Source organism: Strix aluco, chromosome 2 (assembly GCF_031877795.1).
Source record: "Strix aluco isolate bStrAlu1 chromosome 2, bStrAlu1.hap1, whole genome shotgun sequence".
NCBI classification, from domain to species: Eukaryota; Metazoa; Chordata; class Aves; order Strigiformes; family Strigidae; genus Strix; species Strix aluco.
In genome coordinates, this window is record NC_133932.1 from 70,434,632 (window position 1) to 70,456,037 (window position 21,406).

Sequence of the window (21,406 nt, forward strand, 5' to 3'; positions counted from 1 at the left end):
TTTGGATCGGTTTCCTCAACAGTTTCAGTACAGCCTGCTGCAAGAACAGGGGTGCAGGGGTGAGGAAAGTAGGAGGCCCTTAAATCAGTTTGCACCAGGGATTGTAAAGTGGAATTTGTACCCTTAGGACAATCCAGGCCCTAGGTAGTAATTTCATTCATCCGTGAGCTGGCTGCGTGTTTGAAGTAATAGATTGTTGGTAGACTGTTATTTTCCCTAAAGAGAGATTTACAAAAAGGAAGGGGTCAGGTGTGTGGCTGTGTTGCATCTTTGTTTTGAACACGGGGTTTAGGATTTAAATGTGCCAGTGAAGGTCTGTTCAGTCTGAACTGGGGGGACACAGGGAAATTGCTGCCATATGGATGAAAAGCATGCAGGAGCGTGGGGGGTTTCCCTACCCTCTCCAGCCTGAGGTCCTGGTGAATGTCAGACTTTGGAAAGAAATTAGTTCAGATGAGAAGAATGCTTTTACTGCATCATTGCTGGTCTTATTGCTGAGAATCTAACTTTTAAAAATGTAACTTAACTAAGTTTTGAAATTACATCTTACACTGCTCAGCGTGCCTCTGCTGTCTTCTGCCTTCTCCCATACAATGCTTAAACAGACCTACAGTCTCTGCAGCCTGGGGTGGCTCTGAGGAAAGCAGCAGGAGTGGCTGGGTGCCTCAGGTGCAAGCTTTGGAGTCTCTCACCACTGCCTGGCAGCCACCCAAGTCTTGAGAAAGAGCATGGGGCAATAGGCTTGAGTTTGGGAGCTCGCTGAAGAACCACAAAGAGGAAAATATCCTGTAAACTAGTGGTAGTTTGACCTCTTGCATCAGGTTTATCTTCAAGCAGAATTGCAGACCCGTGTAGTGTCAGGTCAAGTGAAAGGTGCCAACAGTTTGTGATTATTGGCCTAGATTTAACCTAGTTCTGGTGATGCTAGAAGTTGTTTGAGCCAGGTCAGACGTAGGTCAGCTGGTGGCAGAGTGGTGACTGTATAAAGGAAGGCAGGACCTGACCATGCTCAGCACCCACACTGTGGCTTACGCAGGCCTGGTGAGGAGGAGGAGTGTGGGTTGGGTGAGCATATGGACATGGCCAGTGCAGGTGGAGTTATAAACAGAAATTGTGCAGGGCATTCCTGTACACAGAGAATTGTTTAATAGGGCATATCAAACAATCTGCCCTACCAGTAATACACCTTTGTATATGTTTAAACTAGCTACACTATAGGCCCTATTTTTTTCTAAGTCCTCTGCCCATTTTTTTTTTTCCTAGTAGATTTTTCACCTTTGTAGACCATTTGGTATGCAGTGAAAAACCCTGGATTCTAGCCAGCCCAGTAAATAAGTTTCACTCATTAATAAGACTTGCTTGTGTGCAGAGCAAACAGTGCTGTTCAAACAGTTTCCTAATCAAAACAGTGGCACCACCATGTTAACCCTCTTGGAGCTGGAGACACGTACTATTGCCTCCAAACACTTTGTGCTACAATTACGTATTGACTGTGAGGTCAGACCTGCCTGGGTTGTCTTGCCATCCTTGATATAGAGAGCAGTGGAACTCCCTGCTGAGAGGGCGGGCAGTGATAATGCCATTTATGCTACGTCCAGGTGCAGATGTTGGTGAAATCATCCTTGAGTTTTCCTGAAGGATGTTCCCTGCATGGGAAGTGACTGTGAACGAGCCTGATTATGGGCAAGGGTGTCTGGGAAGTGCATGCTATGCTGCAGTCAGGTGGAGGATTTCTGCAAGAGATTAAAGGGTACAGTGAGGATAGCAAGCAGTGAAAGTAAACAATTTCAAGTGAGGTCCAAAGCAATTACTGGAAGTTCATGTGTTTAAATGTATTCATCTCTCAAAATGTTTTAGAGAAGCTAGGTTGCCCACAAACTGCTGTGGCTGAAGAATAAAAGTAGAAGCTTTGAAAATACACAGCCATCATTACAGAGATTCTCAGCAGTGTAACTTGGTGTCCTCTGTTCAGCGCCGTTCAGATGTCTTATTTACCCTTTCTGCCATATTATTTTGTAGGTTTGTGTAATTTAATTACCACTTTTCTAAGAAGTTTCAAGTTGCTTGCTCTGCATAGCCAATAAAGAGACTGGTAATGAATCTGCCTTGTAATCTCTAGTTTAATGTTTGTCAGGAGATAGATCTGGTAACTTCTAAAGGACAAGCAGGGGGAGGAGAGTGCTGAGGGCAAAATGATCAAGACTTGGGAGTAATGGGTCAGCAGCTCTGTGGAAGCTAGAGCAGTAACTCTGGCAGATACTATGAAGGGCAGCTGTGGAAGGTTGGCAGAGTAGTTTTAGAAACTGGGATTGGAAATCTGGAAACTGTCACCAGAAGCAGTGCGAGGGTGACAGAATGCCGCAGCAGCTGCAGTAGGGTACATCTAGCAGCCCAGCAAACAGGAGGGCTGGGTGGAGCCATCCAACAACAGCTAAAGGAAAGGGCCAAAATTGACACCCCAATGTTTGTTCTGTCAGTAACTTACTGTTGGGACTTTTGTAAGCTTTTAGATTTCAGAAGGGACAATCCTTTGCCATTTTTGTAGTCTTCTATCATGGGGATTTATTTTTCATTTTCTTTTCTGTAAATATGTTCTGTTAACATTTGCTGGGGTAATGTATTACTGACCTCTGGCCAAACTGCATGGTTTTGGGAAGCCTTGGAAATCTTTCTCCCACTAAGACTGTGTCCATTGGTGTATTTTATCTAGCAGGATTTGGTTAAAGAAAGTCTGTTTCTGTAGCAAAGCAGTGGTTGCAAACTGTATGTGAGCAACTTGCTCTAGCAGAGAAAGTCTGCTACCAAACCACGTTGCCAAAACCAGCTTTCTCTAGCCTCGTGAGCATCTCTGACTTTTCTGGATTCTTTTGTTTTGAATGTGCTGCTTTGCTCAGTGCTGGGGAACCACCCAGCCCAAAGCTGCTTTCTGAGGATCATGTGCTCCTCAGGCATGCCATGCTCTGCTTTGTATATACAAAGGAAGACTCTTGGACAAAGTTTCATTGCCCCTCAGAGTGCTTTACCTAATGCTTGAGAGAGTCTGGGCAAGATAAAAAGTTTCAGCTTTACATTATATATAAGCCTTTAGCATGCACGTACGTTAGTTCACAGCATGGAACTGGCTGCTGTTGCCATAACTACTAAACCAGCTCATTTGATAGGGGTAAGAGGGGGTTAAAAAAGTGAGGGGATGGGGGGAAGCTCTACTGTGGGTGTTGTTTTCTCTGTACAGTCAGGGGTAGTACTTGGGTGGCTCTGGGTTGTGGAATGCAAACTCTGCAAGATTGGAGGGAGGGAGGGAGGCCAACAGGGCCTCAAAATACAGATCTGGGAGTCTGCTGTGACTTGACATCTCTAGTTGCTGCCCTTCTACAAAACAAGATAGTGAAAAGCCTCATCCTAAAATTTTGTTAGCAATAACCCTATGTATGGAACTTCCTTTTGGACTGTTACAGACATCTGCCTCAAAAATCTCCAACTTGTCATGTCAAAGAAGTAATAATGATATTTTTACTATAAGCATATCTACAAGCTTATCCACAGAGCCCAGTGCTTCAGTCTGTTAGGTGAGTATGATGATAGGAATTTTAAAGTCTTTCACAATATGAAGTGGAAAAAGCTGCTCATCAGAATTTGTATTGTGTAAAGTAGTATGCCCTGAAGTAATCTTTCCTTTCTCTGAAGCCTTTCTTGAATAGGATGGTCCTTAAATCATTGTTTTAAAACTTGGTTTTGATGGAAATTTACTTTGGGGGAGCTATAGCATGTCTTAAACTGTGCTTCTGGTTTGTTTTATTTCCAGGAAAAGTAGCTATACAGAAAGAAGATCTGCAGAAGTATCATAACAGAGATACCTGGTTTCAACTCCAGCATGTTGATGCTGATTCAGAAGTACAGGTGAGATTATTTTGGCAAAGGAGTATTTTTGACAGGGCCATGGCAGCTTTACGGGTTCTGTGGCTCTAGGACAAGTGTGTTGCTTCCCTATAAAAAAGGAAGCATTGCTTATTAGTATGGTTTAGGTTTCAGTGACATTTTCAACTTGTGTGTCTGTAGGGTGAATTACGAGTGTGCATAAATAAGTGGGGCCAGGATTCTGCCTACAGAAATAATTAAAACTATGTGAATTATCGGGGTCACTGATACAAGGAGGGGTGTGGTTATCTCAAGTATCAAATAACTTGAAAACCCTATAAATAACTGTTGATTCCTCAGGGAGTGGAGCTAGCTTGAAAATAGTACCAGCAGGTACTGTTTTAAATAATTATGTAGGCAGGTTGTCACAAGAATGGCAACAAGTACATCTTGGGCAAAAAAACTACTCCTTGCCAGATTTCTAGGCCCTGCTCCAAACCATGGGAATGCGGATAATTGTATCACTTCAGCTCCATTTAGGGTTTGGTACTTTGCAGACTTTGGTACACAGTGAGACTCCTCTTTTCTTTGTACTTACCCTCTTTTAAAGCAGATCCTATTTTCTATTACAATATTAATAGTAATTAATTTGCACAGTATTAATTGTGAAAACAGTCATTATAACAAAGCAAGACATTAAAATGATGTAGCAGGATATCAAGTCAATATAAATGAGGTACTTTTTTTTCTTTTTTTCCTGTAAGTATGTATTACAGGTCACTTTAGAACCACAATATTTACTTAGGAAGCCACAGACATGAATGTCTGACCTGTGCAAGAGTCTCCAGTGAATGCAAGGGGAAGTGCTGTGTGGTAGGGTTGGACATAAACTCTTGCCTTTTCAGTCTGCGTGCAGGCCTGCGTATACCAGGTCAGAAAATGACACCTACAATGCACACTCATTCCAACATGTTAGTGTGGTTGTGTGGTGACGCATATGTGAAAATGCATTCAAGGTTAGGTTTTCTGTTTATTTGGAGAGACAAATAATACGTTGTTGTACACGTGATGGGAAAGAAAGCCTTATGACAGCCTGTTCAGTCTGTAACATTCTCTTGTAAAATATTGATCCTCTTTAATGCCACATTTCAGTGCCAATGGTGATGAAAAGGCTTTTAACAGCCTTTTAACTTTGAGGCCTATTCTGTTTATCCTGGTATCCCTTTCTTCTTACACCAAAGCCTCTTATGACAGTGACTTTAAAACAATAGATTTAGTGTTTATTTCCTGGAGGATATGAAAACTTTCCCTTTGTAATTTATCAGTTGAAGAAGGCCAATATTTGGATAAGCTTCTGCATTGTTTATTTTGTTACAATACTTACACGGAGTGAGCTTCTGAAGGCTTTTTAGACCAGGGTGCTTTTAGGACAGCACTGGTAATGTAAGCTGTGAACTAATAACAAAAAGGTTTATAGGCAGCTCTAGCTTTTGGAGAGATGAGGAGCACAATATTTGCTGGAAAGCTTGTCCTCTGTTTGTAATTGTTTGTACAGTTTATCACTTCCGCTGTTTGTATCTTTACAAGAGCCCAACTGTTAAAAGTTGTTTCTGGGCTCCATGATAACATTTATTACAACTAGTGTAAATATGAACAGCACTCTGATTTTATCCGTTTACTTAGATGTTCCACAGTCTTTATGTTAAGGAGTCTGCAGAGGGCTTTGTTTTCAATAATAGTGGGAGCAGATTTGTGAATACTTTGTACAGATTCTTATGCAAGTGAAAATAGCCAAATGGAGTATTTTTGTGTTTGTATTTTTTTACTTTTGTGGTATCTCATTTGTATCTTTTTCTAAACAATTTTTCATGTATAAGAGAAAAAAGAGTATTTATGTTAATGATAAGTATTTATGCAATGTTACTTAGCTTTTCTCCAATTTTAAGGAAAGTAAGAAATTTTAAGTAGCTGACATTTACTGTGAATCATGCAAATACTAGAAGTCAACAAGCAGTTTTACCAACTATTAGTTTTATCATTCTAGCAGTTGTCCCCATTGGCCACATAACCTAGTGGATTAAACACTGGGCTGTGTGCCAGGGAACTCTTGTATCTTACTTCTAGTATTGTCAGCCAGTGGTCTTAATACTATTTTCCATGTTGTAGAGCACTTCATGGCTATTTAAATATGCATCACAACATTGTATTGAGGTAAGCTACTGTCACTCCCTCACATTGAATACAGTGAGAGTAAGTGTTAGAAAGAATGTGACTTACTTGAGATCCTGTAAATCAGAGTGAGGAATTTACCTTTTTTTTTTTTTTTTTTTTTTTGTATCAAAGAGACCAGGTTTCTAATTCTTTCTAATTCATTAGGCTGTGATATGAAAGAAACTGGGTGACAGTAATGAGCTTGTATAAGACTTTTCTTTACTGTGTGCAAAGCCTGAAAATATCCAGGTTTTAAGCAGACCAATCAGCACAGTGAGAAACTGAAAAAAAGCTTAAAATCAGTGGATTATTGAAATATTAATGATCTTGGGTGCCATGGTTCTCAGATGCCCTGTTCTGGGACACGTTTGGCCTCATTTTTCAGAACAGAAGGATTGATTTGAAATTACAGATAATAACATTTGTCATGTAAGAACTGGTATTTTGAACTGTCTATCTGAAGTTTAATGAGTAAAATTCAGAATTTTGTTCTTGACATGGTTTGGACCTCACTTGTATGAGTTCCAGAAATGGTACAAATTTTCAAATAGCAATACTGTTTTCTGTCTTCATACACAGAGAGGGAATAATATGTGTTGTGGAGATTCCTCTCTCTTTTTGTAAATGCAAAATAATATAACAACCAAATAAAATTCTCCTGTTAAAAAATCCACTCAAATTCCATTAATACTTTTGTGCTGTTTTCTCAAATTCTATTCAGAAGCTATAATATATAATATACATAATATACAATATAATGATATATATAATATATACATGATGCTGTACAAAATAAATAAGCCTATATATGATGCTGTAGTTGGGAACTGTCAGTGTTAGGTCAATGGTTGGACTGGATGATCTTCAAGGTCTTTTCCAACCTAAATGATTCTGTGATTAAAAAAAAAGTCAAAATATAAGCGGTAATGTGGTATAACTCCATCAAACATAGTTGCCAAGGTGTTTCGCTTGAGCCTTTCCCTTCAGTTTTATGGTTTTCCAACACTGCTAATCTTACTGTCCTATGAAGATGTTTTGTATTGTCAGGCGTACAAGGTGAGGTTATGACTGGGTGAACTTTATTGCAGATGAGGATGTTACTGACAGCAGGAGTATGTTGTCAGCCTACACAGATATGAGCATTATTGTCAGATGCTTTAATGCCACGTCTATTTATTGCTTGACAGCAAGATGTACCAGAGTCTGGCATGATTGCTTATTTTAAAGAAAAAATTAGGGCATTGTCCATCTAGGCAAAGAGCTGCTAAGAGGCCTGTAATCTCACCACCACTGATTCTGTTCAGTGTGGTGCACGGTCCCACATGAAGCAGTCCAGGTGCTGCACAGCTGTTCAGCCCACAGATATGGATTGGGCATTACCCACCCACATGCCCTTTGTGGTTTATCATTTGGTCTAGCAAACTAGCTAGTTGAGATAATCAGGTGCACCTGAATTTCCCTTCATCTGAGTGGCTGGGTAACAGTAGCCATCAAAACACAGTACTGTGTCATTCAGCAACAGACTGTAATTGCCCCGTGGGGTCAACAGACTCTTACTCTGTTGGTAAATCAATGCCCCCAGATCTTACTGGCTGGTTTTGCTCTTACTAGTTTGAAAATAACATATTGCATATAGTCCTCTCACTATGTACCCTGAATGCTGTTTAGATATAATGTGGGTGATGAAACTATTGTGCTGTAAGTGGTTTAAGTTCAAGCTCCTCTGTGGAGAGCAAATTAGTGAACTTCAGCAAAACTGTATTTGTGTTTGGTATACAGATATGAAGTGACATGATTTACGAGTATTTCTATTTTAAATATGCTAAAACATGTTAAATGCTGTCAGGAAGATTTATTATACAGAGTGCATAATGAAACTTGACAGCAGCTGTTAAATGCATAATTCGTGGCTTGTCTGTCCAGACTGGAAAACTTGTTCTGAAAGTCTGGAACTGTAAGCAGGTGGGTTTGTGCAGGTTTTGTTGAAGGAATTTTAAGTTCCCATCTTCTGATGGAGCCTGCCTACTCCTCAGTGGGATGTTACCATGCCCAGAGCTAAATACCCAATGTCTGACAGTACAAATGCTCAAACATTTCAGTGGAAAGTAAAACAGGAATTGAGCCATTACTGAAAATGGTTTGACTTTTGCATCAAAGTAGACTATGAACCATCAGGCAGCCTCAGGTGGAAGGGAGGGGCTAGCAACAGAAGACACAACTTTCTAAGCTGTTTGGAGTCGGTAAAAGCATGATGTTGCACACTTTCCACAGGATGTGTCTCTTTTTTTCTACTAGTCACTTGTCTTTCAGGACCTGCTATATTCTCATTCTCATGCTTTTTGAGAACTGGAAGCAAAAATTGCAGTGTTATTGTGTTTACATCTCTCTTGATCCATGAATGTTTGCCTTTCCTTCACGTGCAGAAATTTACCCAGCAGTAACTGATTCAGATATTTGCCTGGGGCTGTAGATGACAGGTGCTCTTGGTGGTCCGTGTGTTCTCAGGGGAATTAAAGCCCAAATGCACATGCAATCTTTAAAAGGCCCTTCCTGGTTTTGAGTAGTTTTCCCCTTCATTTTTTTTCACAGTAACTTTGGCCCTGCTTAGTTCAAGTCTGTTTTGTGAAGTTAGAGCTTTGCAACCCAAATACCCTTTGTGAGCATGTAATCAGTGAAGTGGTTAAAGATCCAGAGACATTCTGATTAATATCAAAATACATCAGCGTACTCCAAACCATCTAGTGTGTATATGCCAAAGCGGGGGAGAAATGCAAGGAGAGTTAGATCATTCTGACATGTTTTCCTGTGCAGGCTTTTGCTTTTAAAAGTTCCCCTTTTCAAGTGTGCTTTGAGTTACTTCCTCCACAGCACTGACAAATGTGAAATGGTCATGTTCTCTCACAACTGAGCTCTCAGTATTAAATGACAGAGTGCTTTTCCAAAGCCAGTCATGCTCAAGGTCTTATGTAAAACTCATTGTTGGGGGTGAAAAGACCTGACAAAAATTTGAAAATTGCTCATTTCCCTTTCCTTCTCATAAGAACTTTGATGTGTCTGAAACATATCTATCTGGCTATCAACTTAAAAAAAAAAAGGAAAAAGACATGTAAAGGGCAGATAACCAACACTGAGGAAACAAATTGTCTCACATTTTAACCTTCTGTACTCAAAGCTTTGTGCAAAAGATTTACTGATGTTAAGAAATACTTTCTTCAGACACCAAAAGCCCTTCCTCCTCCTTCCACCACATTAGCATTTTGCCTACACAGGCCTTTGATTATTGTTGATTAAACGTGCCTTTTCTTGAGTATGGACCAATATGAGTGTTGGATGGTGGACTATGCATCGTCAGTAAAAAACATTATCTATAGGTATGTTTGGAGAGTACACCTAAAATTCTTTTGTTATGCTGGAAATCACTGCTGGCTCTGTAATGCTTCCTGTATATTAGATGGAAGAGTATATCCAGGGCATTCTGCACTGCTCAGAAAACCTCTCCTCCTGTGTCAGCACCTTCCCATTGAATGCAGAATCTGTATTCCTAATGTCAGGCTTCATGAATGAAATCCTGGCCTTGCCAGGGTGGGAGTTTTGCCATGACTTCAGCACAGCCAAGGTTTAACCACAAGCTTTTGAATTAGCTCTTCTCCATTCAGTCCTGGGTGACAGAGAAGTTATCCCAGATCTGCAGAGGAAGCTGGAAGTGTGTTACTCTGTTTTCTTTCAGCCTACCTTCATAATATTGTGGAAATTGCCGTGGTCTCTCCCATATCTGCCTGCTTCCTGTTCTGTATAAATCAATATAAATACGTAGAGCAAATTGTGTTGAAGTGGAATGGTTCTGGTGCTAATTGTTACTTTTCTTAAGAATATGGGTTTGAAGATAAGCTAGGTTGAGTAAATAGGCTTTAGGAGCAACTGTATAGGGCTGTTTCGCTCCCATGATTGACAGAATTATCTAGTCTATTAAACAGTTCAGAGCACTGCATGCCCACTGTCCAACACTGACATTAACAATCTTTGTTTTTAAATGCTTCTAGTGTAAAGATGAGTACTTGACACATTTTGTATAACCTACTGTAAGGATGGGTATATGCAAATTGTAAAAAGAAGAAGCTGCTTCCAGGTTTGGTATCAGCTTTCTGCCACACACAGGAAATCAATGGGTGTTACCCTCTATTTTATGAACAGTGGCTTTTAGATTTCTCTCTTCTAGCTGTTTTGCAAAGAGATGAAATCTCTGTTTTGATAGGGTGGGAAGGTTCTCAAGGCTACATGCCTACTGACAAAATTATTGCAGAACTGAATCATGCATCAACATGGTAAATGGTGTCTGTGATAAACTAAAAGTCCTGTTATTGACCAGATCCTGCTTTGTGGCAAGACTTCGTCCCTGTGTGAATGTAAGAGCACAGTATTCAGACTTATTGGCACAAAGGGGTAAGACAGTCTATCGGGTTTGGTCTGTTACTTTTAAAAAGCTAGTCTGTCACATGGCATGTGGTAAGGAGCGCCTACTGCTGAATAATAAATTTACATTATTTCAAAATAACATACCTGGATTCTGTATCTGCAGAACACAATTTGTCTGGGGAAATGAGAGCCAGGTGGCTTTCATTTGCAATATCTACATCTTGTGTCACATCAAAGTATTTGAGAGGAAAACATGACTAATTATAAGGATTTTGACCATATGGAGGTATTCATCCTTTAGAGAAACAGGAAGGCGGCTAACATTGTGCCATTTGAAGATGTTGCCGGTTACTGAGCAATTCTGACGTGCTTGCACATACGGAGACCAAGCAGACATCAGTTCTGCTTTGCCTAGCGTTTATGAATCCATGCAGTCTTCATTAGAGCTGTTGCACTTTCCTCAGCAATAGACTGGATTTTGTTCCAGATTCTTGTGTGCCACACTGTTGTCCAGCAGGCAGGCTGCGATCTGGAGCATGATCCTTAGACCTTTCCCAGCCACCTGCTGTCCTCTGCTAAAGGAAGGAGTAGCTGTTACAGCAGCAAATGTAGACAGCAAACAAACTCTTCCTCCTGCTCTTGAACCTGCTGTTAGGCTGCGACCTTATGTGGGGCTGCTGGTAATACTGCAGGGCTGGATTTACCTAAAGTAGTAGCTGTACCCTTTGTCTTTCGTCTCCCACTCCCTCATGGACAGCATTTAATGAGTCCTTAAACTTTGGGTTGGTTTTATTGTTTGTTTTTAAGCTTTACCAGTGCCAGAAAGTGACATCTCAAAGTTGCCTAAGAGGGTTTCAAAATAGACAGGATCTGTCTAATAACACTTGCTATATCCTGAAATAAAATTTGGAAAGACAGAGAAAGCAACAGCAGAGGTTATCCCATAGCTTGGAATGGTCTGTAGCAGGGCTGAGTTCTTCCAATGCTCATTTCTCCAGACAACGTGCAGCAAGGGAAAGTAAACAAATACACCAGGGGGTATGAAAATCCTAAATTTGAGATTCCACAACAATGAGGTGTTGGTATTAGTCATGGGCTGTGCTTCATGTCACCTGCTTAGCCTAGTCCTCTCCTACAACCCGTCCCTGTTACTTCTCTTCCCTCCTCCATCTCCAAGAGCTGGGGTGAGACTGCCTGCAGTCACTCTACCAGCAGGAGGAAGAGTAAAGAGCCAAAGGTGGGTCCCACTCCCTCTTTCCTCACTCCTGAGCAATGAGCAGAGTTGAGCTCAGCTGTGGAGCTGATGAGTTTGGGGAACTGTGCTGACATAAGGGTCCCCACGTGGGATAAATACCTGGAAAACTTACATGCAGATGCGCTCCCACCTTGGAGGGGAAAGTCCTTAGCAAAATTGGGTAGGCTAGTGAGAAGTAGAATGGTGAGTGATCACAAACCTCTTGTCCAGCAGGTTTAATAGTAGACAAATATCTTTTTTAGGAGTCTTTGCGATATCAGCTACTGTTCTTTTGTAGAAGAGAGAATTATAGTGCTGTGAGCCCTGTATATGAAGATATTTGACTTGCTATTTAATTTTCAAGCAAGTGGATTGTCTGTTTTCTGGTTTTGTTTAAAATTAACAGTGAAGGCTTGTCCTTTTCTTTTGATGGTTTTAAAAAGTGAAAGATTTCTAAAAACTGCATCACAGTAACAGAAAGGATGGATATCTGATTGATATTTCCTTAAAGATATGATTTAAGAGATTTGGGTAGATTTGGCTCCTGTCTTTCGAACTTATGCAGACTGTCAATCTTTTGTGCATTTACTAGAGCCTCAGATATAGAGCACAGAGGTTCCTAGTGTTTGTCAGTGTTTTTTCATAAATCTTTCCCTGAAAAAACAGATTGCATCTGTTCTGAGTTAGATCAGATGTTGCATCTGAATTTACAGTCACTGGATCATGTGGTGTGTGTCAGATTCCAGGCCAAAATGTGTGCGCGTAACTGCACTCAGAAATGGCTCCCAGCGGTGTCCTGGTAACTTTGCAAGCGCTGCTTCTGAGGCCCACCACTTGTGCAAGATGCTAAAAGTGCTTCGTGCCAGGAGGGCAGAATTCTGTCATAAGAATAACTTTAGGATAATCTATGGTCATGTGTTTTATTTTCTCCTTCAACATAACTGTGTCTAAACCGTAAATTTGCAGCTACCGGAAGCACTGTACAGGTAGGTAGCATTTATGTACTTTGACTTGCTTTAAAACTGTTTTCCAGTGTTTCAATCCACAGTAACTCACAGCTGCATTCCAAGGAGAAATGAGGTGGTTGGAGACAGGCTTTTCCTGTATCTATAAAACCAGGACTTTGAGTCTGCTTTTTCTTTTCTTTGCAAGCTTATGATCAGTTTCAGTTTGTTTTTCAGATAACTGTGGGTGTAGTTGTCCCTGATACCTGTCAGTGTTATGGAACTTAATTCTATTACTTTTCCGTAAAGGGGATATTTAACAAGCATAGTATAATTTTTTTTCCCTCAGTAAAGCCCTTTAAAAGTTTTGCTTGTTACTCATTTCCTTTTGAATACTGTCTACTTCCCTACAAGAAGTCTACTGATGGCTTCTTTAATCAAGAACTGAAAAATGGTAAGCCGGCTGGCCCCATTATGCGATGTTAGATGTGATTAGGAAGGACGTACGACCTATGAACCCACCCATCCATATCACCCGGAGTTTATGGAAAAGGAAGTGTTCAGCAGTTGAGTTGGCACTCCTTCAGCTTGTTCCTTGAAAAAGTCCTACCCTTCCAAATGTGAAGGGTATGCTAATGAGCAGAGCTGCTTCTAGGAACATCCTGAAATATTTTTTTTATGGAAATGTTTTTAGTAATTAATGCATTCTACTTCAAAATTGTCAAACCTCCAGCTTCTTCTCTGAGTTTTTTCTCCGTGCTGAAGGAAAAGAGCTTTATGGCTAGGACACAGGCCTGGGACTGATCCTAGACTCAGTCTCTGGCTCTGCAACAGGGATCCTCTCTGAGCAGGACCCACTGTGTCAGCTGTAAAACAGGGACAATATACTTTTTATCCTGCTGCGTTATCTGATCTTTCCTACTTATAAATGCTGTCAATAACTGTGCACACCTAGTACAATTGGAAGCTCTTGTTATTATCACAGTAGTTCTTTTGATAATAAAAATAAGAATTTCTTTGTTATAAGTTCTCAGTAAACAAAGGTTTCTGTGGTATATTTAATCCAGTATAGGTTGACCTTCTGTTGGTTAGATTAACTGTTGATTTTATGATACTGCTTTATTGCATAGCTTTCTGTCTTCCGTTTGAAAAATGGATTATCTGGTGTTTTATAAACACAAATAATGCAATTGCTCAGGAGTGAATTTATTCAGATGAATCTTTATGTTTTGCCTAACGGTATAATCGATTTGGGAAAAAGCATTCTGTTTATGTAGGAGTTATATTTTTCTGTGAATTAAGCCTGCAAGTATGTTACTGTAGCCTTATTTTAATGTATTTATGTATTTGAGTTTTTAACTGGAAGTAAGGAGGTGTCGTAGGGCTGCTGGTTGTTGTGATCCCATGAACTCTGTTTTGCTGTCCAAAGCCTTGAGTCACTTGCTGAGCATCTGACCATTTTCAAAGTCTTCACAAGACAAAAACAAGGGCTACAAGAAAAAATGGCTCTCAGCCCAAAAGAGACAGCACTATATTTTTGTGCTTAATGTAGCTGGGAAAATGTGTGAAACACTGCTGATTTAAAAAGGGGTTTTGCAGCTTAATTTCTAAAATAGGGAGCTTCCATCTTGCTCAGTCTGTGTGAGATAGAGCAAATGGCACTGTGAGTAAGTTTGCATTCAGGTTCACTAAGTGCATTGAAGCATTCTTTCTTCCCTGGGAAAGCTGTCTTGCCTTTGTTTAAGATCAGCAGAAATATTTCTATAAAAACATTATCTTACCTTATTGGCATTTGTCTACAAAGAGATTTTTTTTCTCTAGAGTTTCTAAAGTCTCTGTTCCTGTCTGTTAATTTCTTCAAACCTTGTATTAGAGTTATTTCTCTAATAAAGGTAATATGCAGGATATCAACAAAGATGGTAGCAGTGTTTTTTACAGGTTCATAATACAAATTTGTTCTACAAAGACTAGTGTTTTAGCTCCTGTGGTAAAATATGTGACCAGTGGAAGAGAGAACAGTGATGAGCAAGGGGAAACATAGCAAAACTAAAGCCAGAAAACCATCCTGCTTAACCGGAATTGTTAGCTGGTTGTGTGCCTAACCCTTGTCCTGCATGGGTATGATGGGCACTGCAGTGGTACTGAGTCTTAAAGAGGTGGCTCTAGAAGTGGCTTTATGCATTTGTGCAGAGAAATCCTTCTCTTATTCATGAGGACAGGCTTCAGTTTGGAAGAAAATGACAGATGTTGACATTTGCGTACACTGACAGGGTGAAGGAGGATACATGTCTTGCTGAAACAGACATGAAGAATCAGGAGCCTGACAGCCAAATGCAACATGTTTGGTTTTTGCATTGTTCTTTAAAATGGTGCAAAAGACATCTGGCAGGAGACATCTTTTTAAACTCCCCCCCACATGTTTGCATCCTTCCCTGTTCAAAATGCCAGCGAGCTGCTGCAATGCCTCTGCAACATGGGCTTTTATACAGCTTGGGAAGGTCTTCTTTATTGTTTTCTGGATGAACACCAGTATCATCTGCCACGTGTACTTGAACGGCCTGTGTTTCAGCCCTTGGACAGGAAAAAACGTTACCGAGTCAGAATACTGAAGATATAAGTAGTTGATAGCGGTTTGGGGAGCAAAAGCATGAAGTTCAGGAAAGCATGAAGCGTGCATTCAAGATAGCACAGAAAGAACGGTACTGACAAAGGGGTATACAAGGAAGGGGAGTGAATGACTGTAGCAGTAAGAAACAGAATCTCTCATAGGCTTCTTCAGGACAAGTATTCAGGCACTGACTTTAGTGATTGTTTATACTGCTAAATGGAAGAGGACCAGGGAATGACCTTGAACTGAACTTTTGCATGTCCATACTATTTAATTCTTATGCACTCCCTGCTCTGCTTTGGACTGCTTTCACCAGCTTTCATCCAGACAAATCTGCTGTAGAGAAAGTGGATCTTACCAGTGTAGGTGCAATTTGAGGCCAGGGTTTGATCTTCACTCTCCTCTTATGCAGGATAGACATCCTCATAGAGCAGGAGAGTGCTGTAAGAGCACTGAAGAGACAAGGAAGTCCCTAGCAAGAGTTTTGGTCATGTGCAAAAAGAGAAAAGGTTGAATCTGGAAGATCTTATGAAAGTGGTGGCGGCAGACTTTTGTATGAGTTGAGGTAGATCTGAGTCAAAGATGACACCCACATTAGAGCTCTGACTAACTAGCAGGGTGGATTTTTGCGTTCTTTGGTAAAAAGGGTGGAGGGGAGGTGGTTGTCAAGGTGAATGACTCAATTTTGGCCATGATGATTTGCAGAAGATGATTGGGCAGTGCTGGCATGTCAGAATAAGTCAATAACAAAATGTATTTTGCATTTCACTATATATACGCTGTAAGAGTGGTGCTGAGTTTTTACCAGTGGGAGTGGATGCTCATGTCTTGAAATGTAATATAGTTAATAAGAGGAAAGCAGTTTATATTCATGATTGTCTTTATTTTCTTAGCATATTTGAGCATAACATCTTTGCCCAAGGCATAATAAAGTTAATGTGATGGTAAGGAGTTGAAGACTGTAATAGTAGATGCTACAAATGCTAGCAACATGATTGGACTCTATTTTTTTTTTTAGTTGCCCAATGTAGTTTTACTGATACTTGTCTCACAGTTTATATTATTTCACAGTTTTTATTTTTCTAATGTTTAAAACATGTAGGTGTTCATTTATAACACACTGCTGTGATCTTTTCAATGATTATGTTGCAGATCTTTGCTTAATATTTAAAATGCTAAATATAGATAAAACTCAAACACAGCATTTTTGTGTCTGACCACAGACACTCCATATCCCTCAATTAGTAAAACATACAAAGAGAAGATAATGGTGGGAATTATGCACTGAAATTTACTGAAATGGCTATTAATTTGAATTCTCTGGCAGTTGAAATACTTTAGCTACACAGCTATTACTTAATCTTTAAACTCCTCCTGGAATTACTTGAATTAACTGACTTGCTTTGTTTTAAATTGGAATGGTGTGGCTGGCTATGCATAAAAGTAACTTTTCATATGGTGGTTTTGGTGTGTTTCAGGGGAAGGTCCACCTCGAGCTGAGACTGAGTGAAGTCATAACAGACACTGGTGTCGTCTGCCATAAGCTTGCAACACGGTAGGATTTGAAATGTAACTGCACAGTTATGAGAAACACAGTGATTACAGATAGAGTGCAATGTTTCATTCAAAAATAGCTGGAGGAGTCAAAACATTAATAGGACATTGAATGTTCTTAATCAGTGATATCCTTATGAGTTTATAGGATGTGAGATTTTTTTTTTCATTTTCTCTTCTCTCCACATAATCTACATAATTTTCTTCCTAATAGTCTTAAATATTAATAAAGCACTGAGCCAATTTAGTCATGGCATAAATACTAAAAAGACATCAAAGGATAATATTAATGTCCTTCTGATTTGCATTAAGGACCTTACCAGCTAAGCAAATTTGTAGCATAACTTGCGTGGTGACAGAGTGTTACAGAGCTGATTTAACAAACAAAAGTTGCTATCAGTTTATTAAAGGAGTCTCAGAATCAGCCATCCAATCTCACTCAAATGAATTGAAACCTAGAAGCTGCAGAACTCAGATGGGAGTCAAGATTTCGCCTTCCTCTGAGGAGGAGTCTGGAAGGCCGTTGCTCTCTGACCACATCAAAGCCTTTCAGGTGGCTACTTCAGAAGCAGTGGTAGAGCTGGTTGGCTTCTGTCAGGAATATGCTTTGCATTCTCTGGTAGAAGAGTCGTCAAAATGGGAATGTTGGCATCATACACTTCTAGCTATTTGTCAATTGTGTCAATAGAAAAAAATGCTCTGCTAGGAAAGTTCTGACCCACCCTATTTTCAGACCATTATTTGACATCATTTTGTGACTGCCTTTGCTAAGGCTTTGTTACTAAGCTGTCATGGTAGTCTTTACCTTTAGGACCTGTTACCAAATGCAGGTGAGCCATGTGGTTGACCTCCATCCTTCTAGGCACACTGTTGATACGAGGATGTGCTGTGAGGATGTGCTGTGAGGATGTGCTGCGGTATGCGATCTTGAGTGCCTGTGCATATACCCTCTAGCCATCCAGGTCCTACCAGAGCTCTGCGAGTCAGTACACTCGAAATCGTTCTCACTGCAGTCTGCTGTGATGAGGCAGAGTGAGTAACAGGGACAGTCTGGTGCAAGTTACTTTGTAGGCTCTGAGCTCCAGTGAATTTATTAGTTGGGGCACAATGCCACTGGAACACAGCTGCACCTCTTTCAGAACAAAAGTTGGTATGTCAGTATAGCTGTGTATCACCTGGAGGGCCCAGCCTTCCTTAAACTCTACTACCTGAGGACTCTAATTATGTAATTTTCCACTGTGCAATTTGTGCAATTTGAATATGTCCAAGCGGTGATGGTCACACATATTCTGAGAAACCAGGGTTCAAACCTGCATCTACCAAGTCCTAGGCTGACATCTTTTGCTGAAGTGTTACTTGTATTGCTGTAGGTCCTAGGACTTTGCAGGAGAAGGGGAAACAGAATGTGGGAAAAGGCAGTTTCTTGTTTTTCTACCCCACTTTATCTTTGCTGTGTGAGAGGGTATATGTGTGTGAGACAAACAGGACAGTGGGCTTGTCACTAAGCTTGGACTGTCCTCAGAGCAGGCCTGGAGGATACTGTGCTTAGAGAGGGAAAAGGAGCACAGCTGTCCTGAGTACCAGATTTATTTTGCCTTGGGCTTTCTGGAGGTGTGTAGTGCATTCCTTAGTGGTGTGATAGAGCCACAAAGGCCTCTGTCCATATCCTTTGAACCCTAATTGTGGGTTCAGACCCTGTGATGTCTGGGACTCTGCAAACATAGATTAACTGGAATACCCTTCCGCTCTCACCATAGTCTGTTTTGAATAGTTAGGTGATATACTGAAGGACCTTCAGAGGTGTTTATGTCACTTTGTTTTGTTCTGAGAGAGTATGTCATGCCACAGCCAGCTTTTTTCTAAAGGTTTTGTTGGCAGTTAAATGAGACCTGGCAACATTATAGTACCAATGGATTTTTAAGTGAAATTCCTGAAATGCTAGAAGTAGGTGTCTGAAAAGGTCCTTCTTAACATGTAACACATGCAGTTCTTGCTTCATGAAAAGCAATAAGGCAATGACAACTTTTTAGCAGTATGGCAGCGTGCAGCATTTTTTTGTACCTTGCTATTCATTTGACCAGACAGGTTTTAAATCTTTATTCAAATTTTTGCCTATGTAGCCTTGATTTGAAGATTATTTCGTCTACCATGCAGAGAAAATACTTAGAGAAAATGCTTGCAAAGCATTCTGTAACCGTGAATTGCAAGGTATTATTCAGTAAATACAATGTATTAGCTGAAATGAGTAGAAAAATCCTGAGGTTTTAACCACTGAATCATAATGTTCAGAGTTTATCTTGATTTAAATCCAGCCCTGGGCTCTTAGAAACAAAACTCGAAAATCAGAATCCAGGCAGACTTTTGTCTGCTGAAGCCATCTTTTCCCATTGTCATCTTCTCTTCTGTAACTGACCTGGGCACTCTGTTTGGTTCTGGCTAGTTTCCACGGCTATTTGTTTTTTGAGTGGTAAGTGAGAATAGAGCTCAGTTTAGATAGGGGAATTAGGAAATAAAAATATGTCTAGAGTATGTAGTTCCATTGGTGCAGGTTTTCATGGCAATTTGTCTTATGAGTGAGGAAAAAAGGGAATGTAACGAAAAAGAAATGGGAATGATTACATCGCGGAGGGGGGGAAGCGCTTCAGAATGTAGTTGAGAGTTTACTTTGTGCCACACAGTTTGCTTTAGGAAGGTATACAGCAAACTGCAGCTCTTAACACTTTTCCACATGATCTGAGATCTAGTTCAGGTTTGTTCATAGACAGTTTGGTTCTAGTGCTTAAGCATGTAAGAAAAGAGTGCAGTAATTAAGCAATGCTCAACTAAATGTCTGTGTCGCCAGAATTTGCCAGTGGGAAGAGCAGCAAAGGTAGGGGAGGCAGAACCTTTGTTATAGGTAGTTTATGAGTGAAAAGCAGAGACTGGGTGTATTAAGGGAGCACAGCTTCTGATTGAGTTTTGTGAAGATAACTGATTTTCCTGTGGACAGCTCATGAATTCGTTATAGTGAACGAGTAAGGCAAGGCTGTAAAACCATGAGCAAGAACCTAGAATCATTTCATCTTAAAAACAGACTGTTCTGATGAATCTAATGCTTGTCTTGTGAACTTCCTTGACTTCCTTTTTTTTTAAGTTTAAAAGAATTTTTAATTTTTTTTTTTTAAATGGAGCTCTTCGCTGCAAAGATAAGCACTACCCTGCAAATGACCTCATAGGTATAAGTGGTTAAACAATTCAGATTTGCAAGGAGAACAAAAGCTGCTTCCAGTGGGCAGCTGTTTAAAAATATAGAAATGCATGCTTTTTTAAGCCCCAGAATAGTGCTTGTTTTCAAAGACACATATGCAGGCTGAATGAAGACTAGGCCTAATTAGGAAACTTTTTTACCTATCCAGAGCCTACCATAGGTCTCCACCAATGTGCCTTCTGAGCCTGTTCACATTGCTGACACCTCTGCATTCCAGAAAGCCTCGAAAGCAGCTGGGGTCTTGCTGAGCCAGCCTGCAGTCCTGTGGAGCACACCGTGAACAGTCAGCTGGATGGGTGGATAGGAAAATTAATCTGAATGGGAGGGCAAATTAAAATTGTTAAGTGCTGGGCTCTTGAACATTTAGTAGTAGATTAATCTAAAATACAAAAGGCATGTGAACTTCCTTAGCCTCTGCAGAGGAAGCAAAAAAAATCAGTTTAAAAACTGTTACCTAATAGCTTCTCCTTAGGAAGCATTCAATACTTTCATTTAGCCCTAAACCACTAAGCAGTTGTGCTTCATCAGGGCTCTTCAGAGGCCCTGGTCTCTGCCAGCTGCTACAGCACAATCTCATGGACTGAATCTCTCCAAAAGAGATTATAAGAAGCAGCTTTAGTGGATTTAAAAGTTACACTGACAGTACAGATGCAGGTACCACACTCAGACTTCTTGTGTCCCCCGGTGGCTCCTGCTGTCATCCTCTGTAAGAACCACAACTCTCACTTCTACATGCTCCTTCTGGGAACACTTTGCTACTTGGGAGCTCCCTCTGTGGAACTGCTGTGAAACCTGATGGTCCTGGTGACTGGCTTGGACACAGTTGTCAGCTGGGTCTCCATAAGTCTCTCATGTCCCTGTTACAGGACTCAGGATGCAGGCTCTTGGTGTGTCATTGTGAACATACAACATGTTCAGATGCATGTATGAACATACGCATGTTCAGACCTACAGCCTGCTGAGCAAAGACCTCTGCCCAAGTGCTTGTCAGATAAAAGACAACATGTATAGACTTTGCAGCCTGGTACCTTCGTGTAACTGCATTTGTACTAACTACTGTTGTGCCATGTAGTGAGTCATCTTGAGTGCTAGGAAAAAGTAAGTCTTATTCAGTAGGTTCTGGCTTCTACCCTCTCTGTCCTTCACTTGCAAAAGATCTCCTGTTGTCTTCCTCCATGCTCTTTACAGCCACAGCCTTCCAGGCCCTCTGCATGGTCAGCTGCTGCTTGTGGTGGCTGCCAACATCTGGCCTTACTTTCCATTGGCTGTAAAGTGAAGGCCATCTCTTTGTTTGTCAAGTTGTCAAGGGTCCATAATTTTATGAACATTTTAAGGTACTA

The 21,406-nt window shown here is 40.5% G+C and overlaps 1 protein-coding gene across 2 annotated transcripts in view; it reads left to right on the forward strand.

Moving 5' to 3' along the window:
* Positions 1–21,406, forward strand: part of RASA3 (RAS p21 protein activator 3) — a 135,113-nt gene that overhangs the window by 59,529 nt on the left and 54,178 nt on the right. For both annotated transcript variants that reach the window (XM_074815213.1, XM_074815214.1), the window contains exons 4-5: positions 3,803–3,897; positions 16,744–16,820. In XM_074815213.1, coding sequence (XP_074671314.1) covers positions 3,803–3,897; positions 16,744–16,820 — 172 coding nt within the window. The remainder of the gene's footprint in view (positions 1–3,802; positions 3,898–16,743; positions 16,821–21,406) is intronic.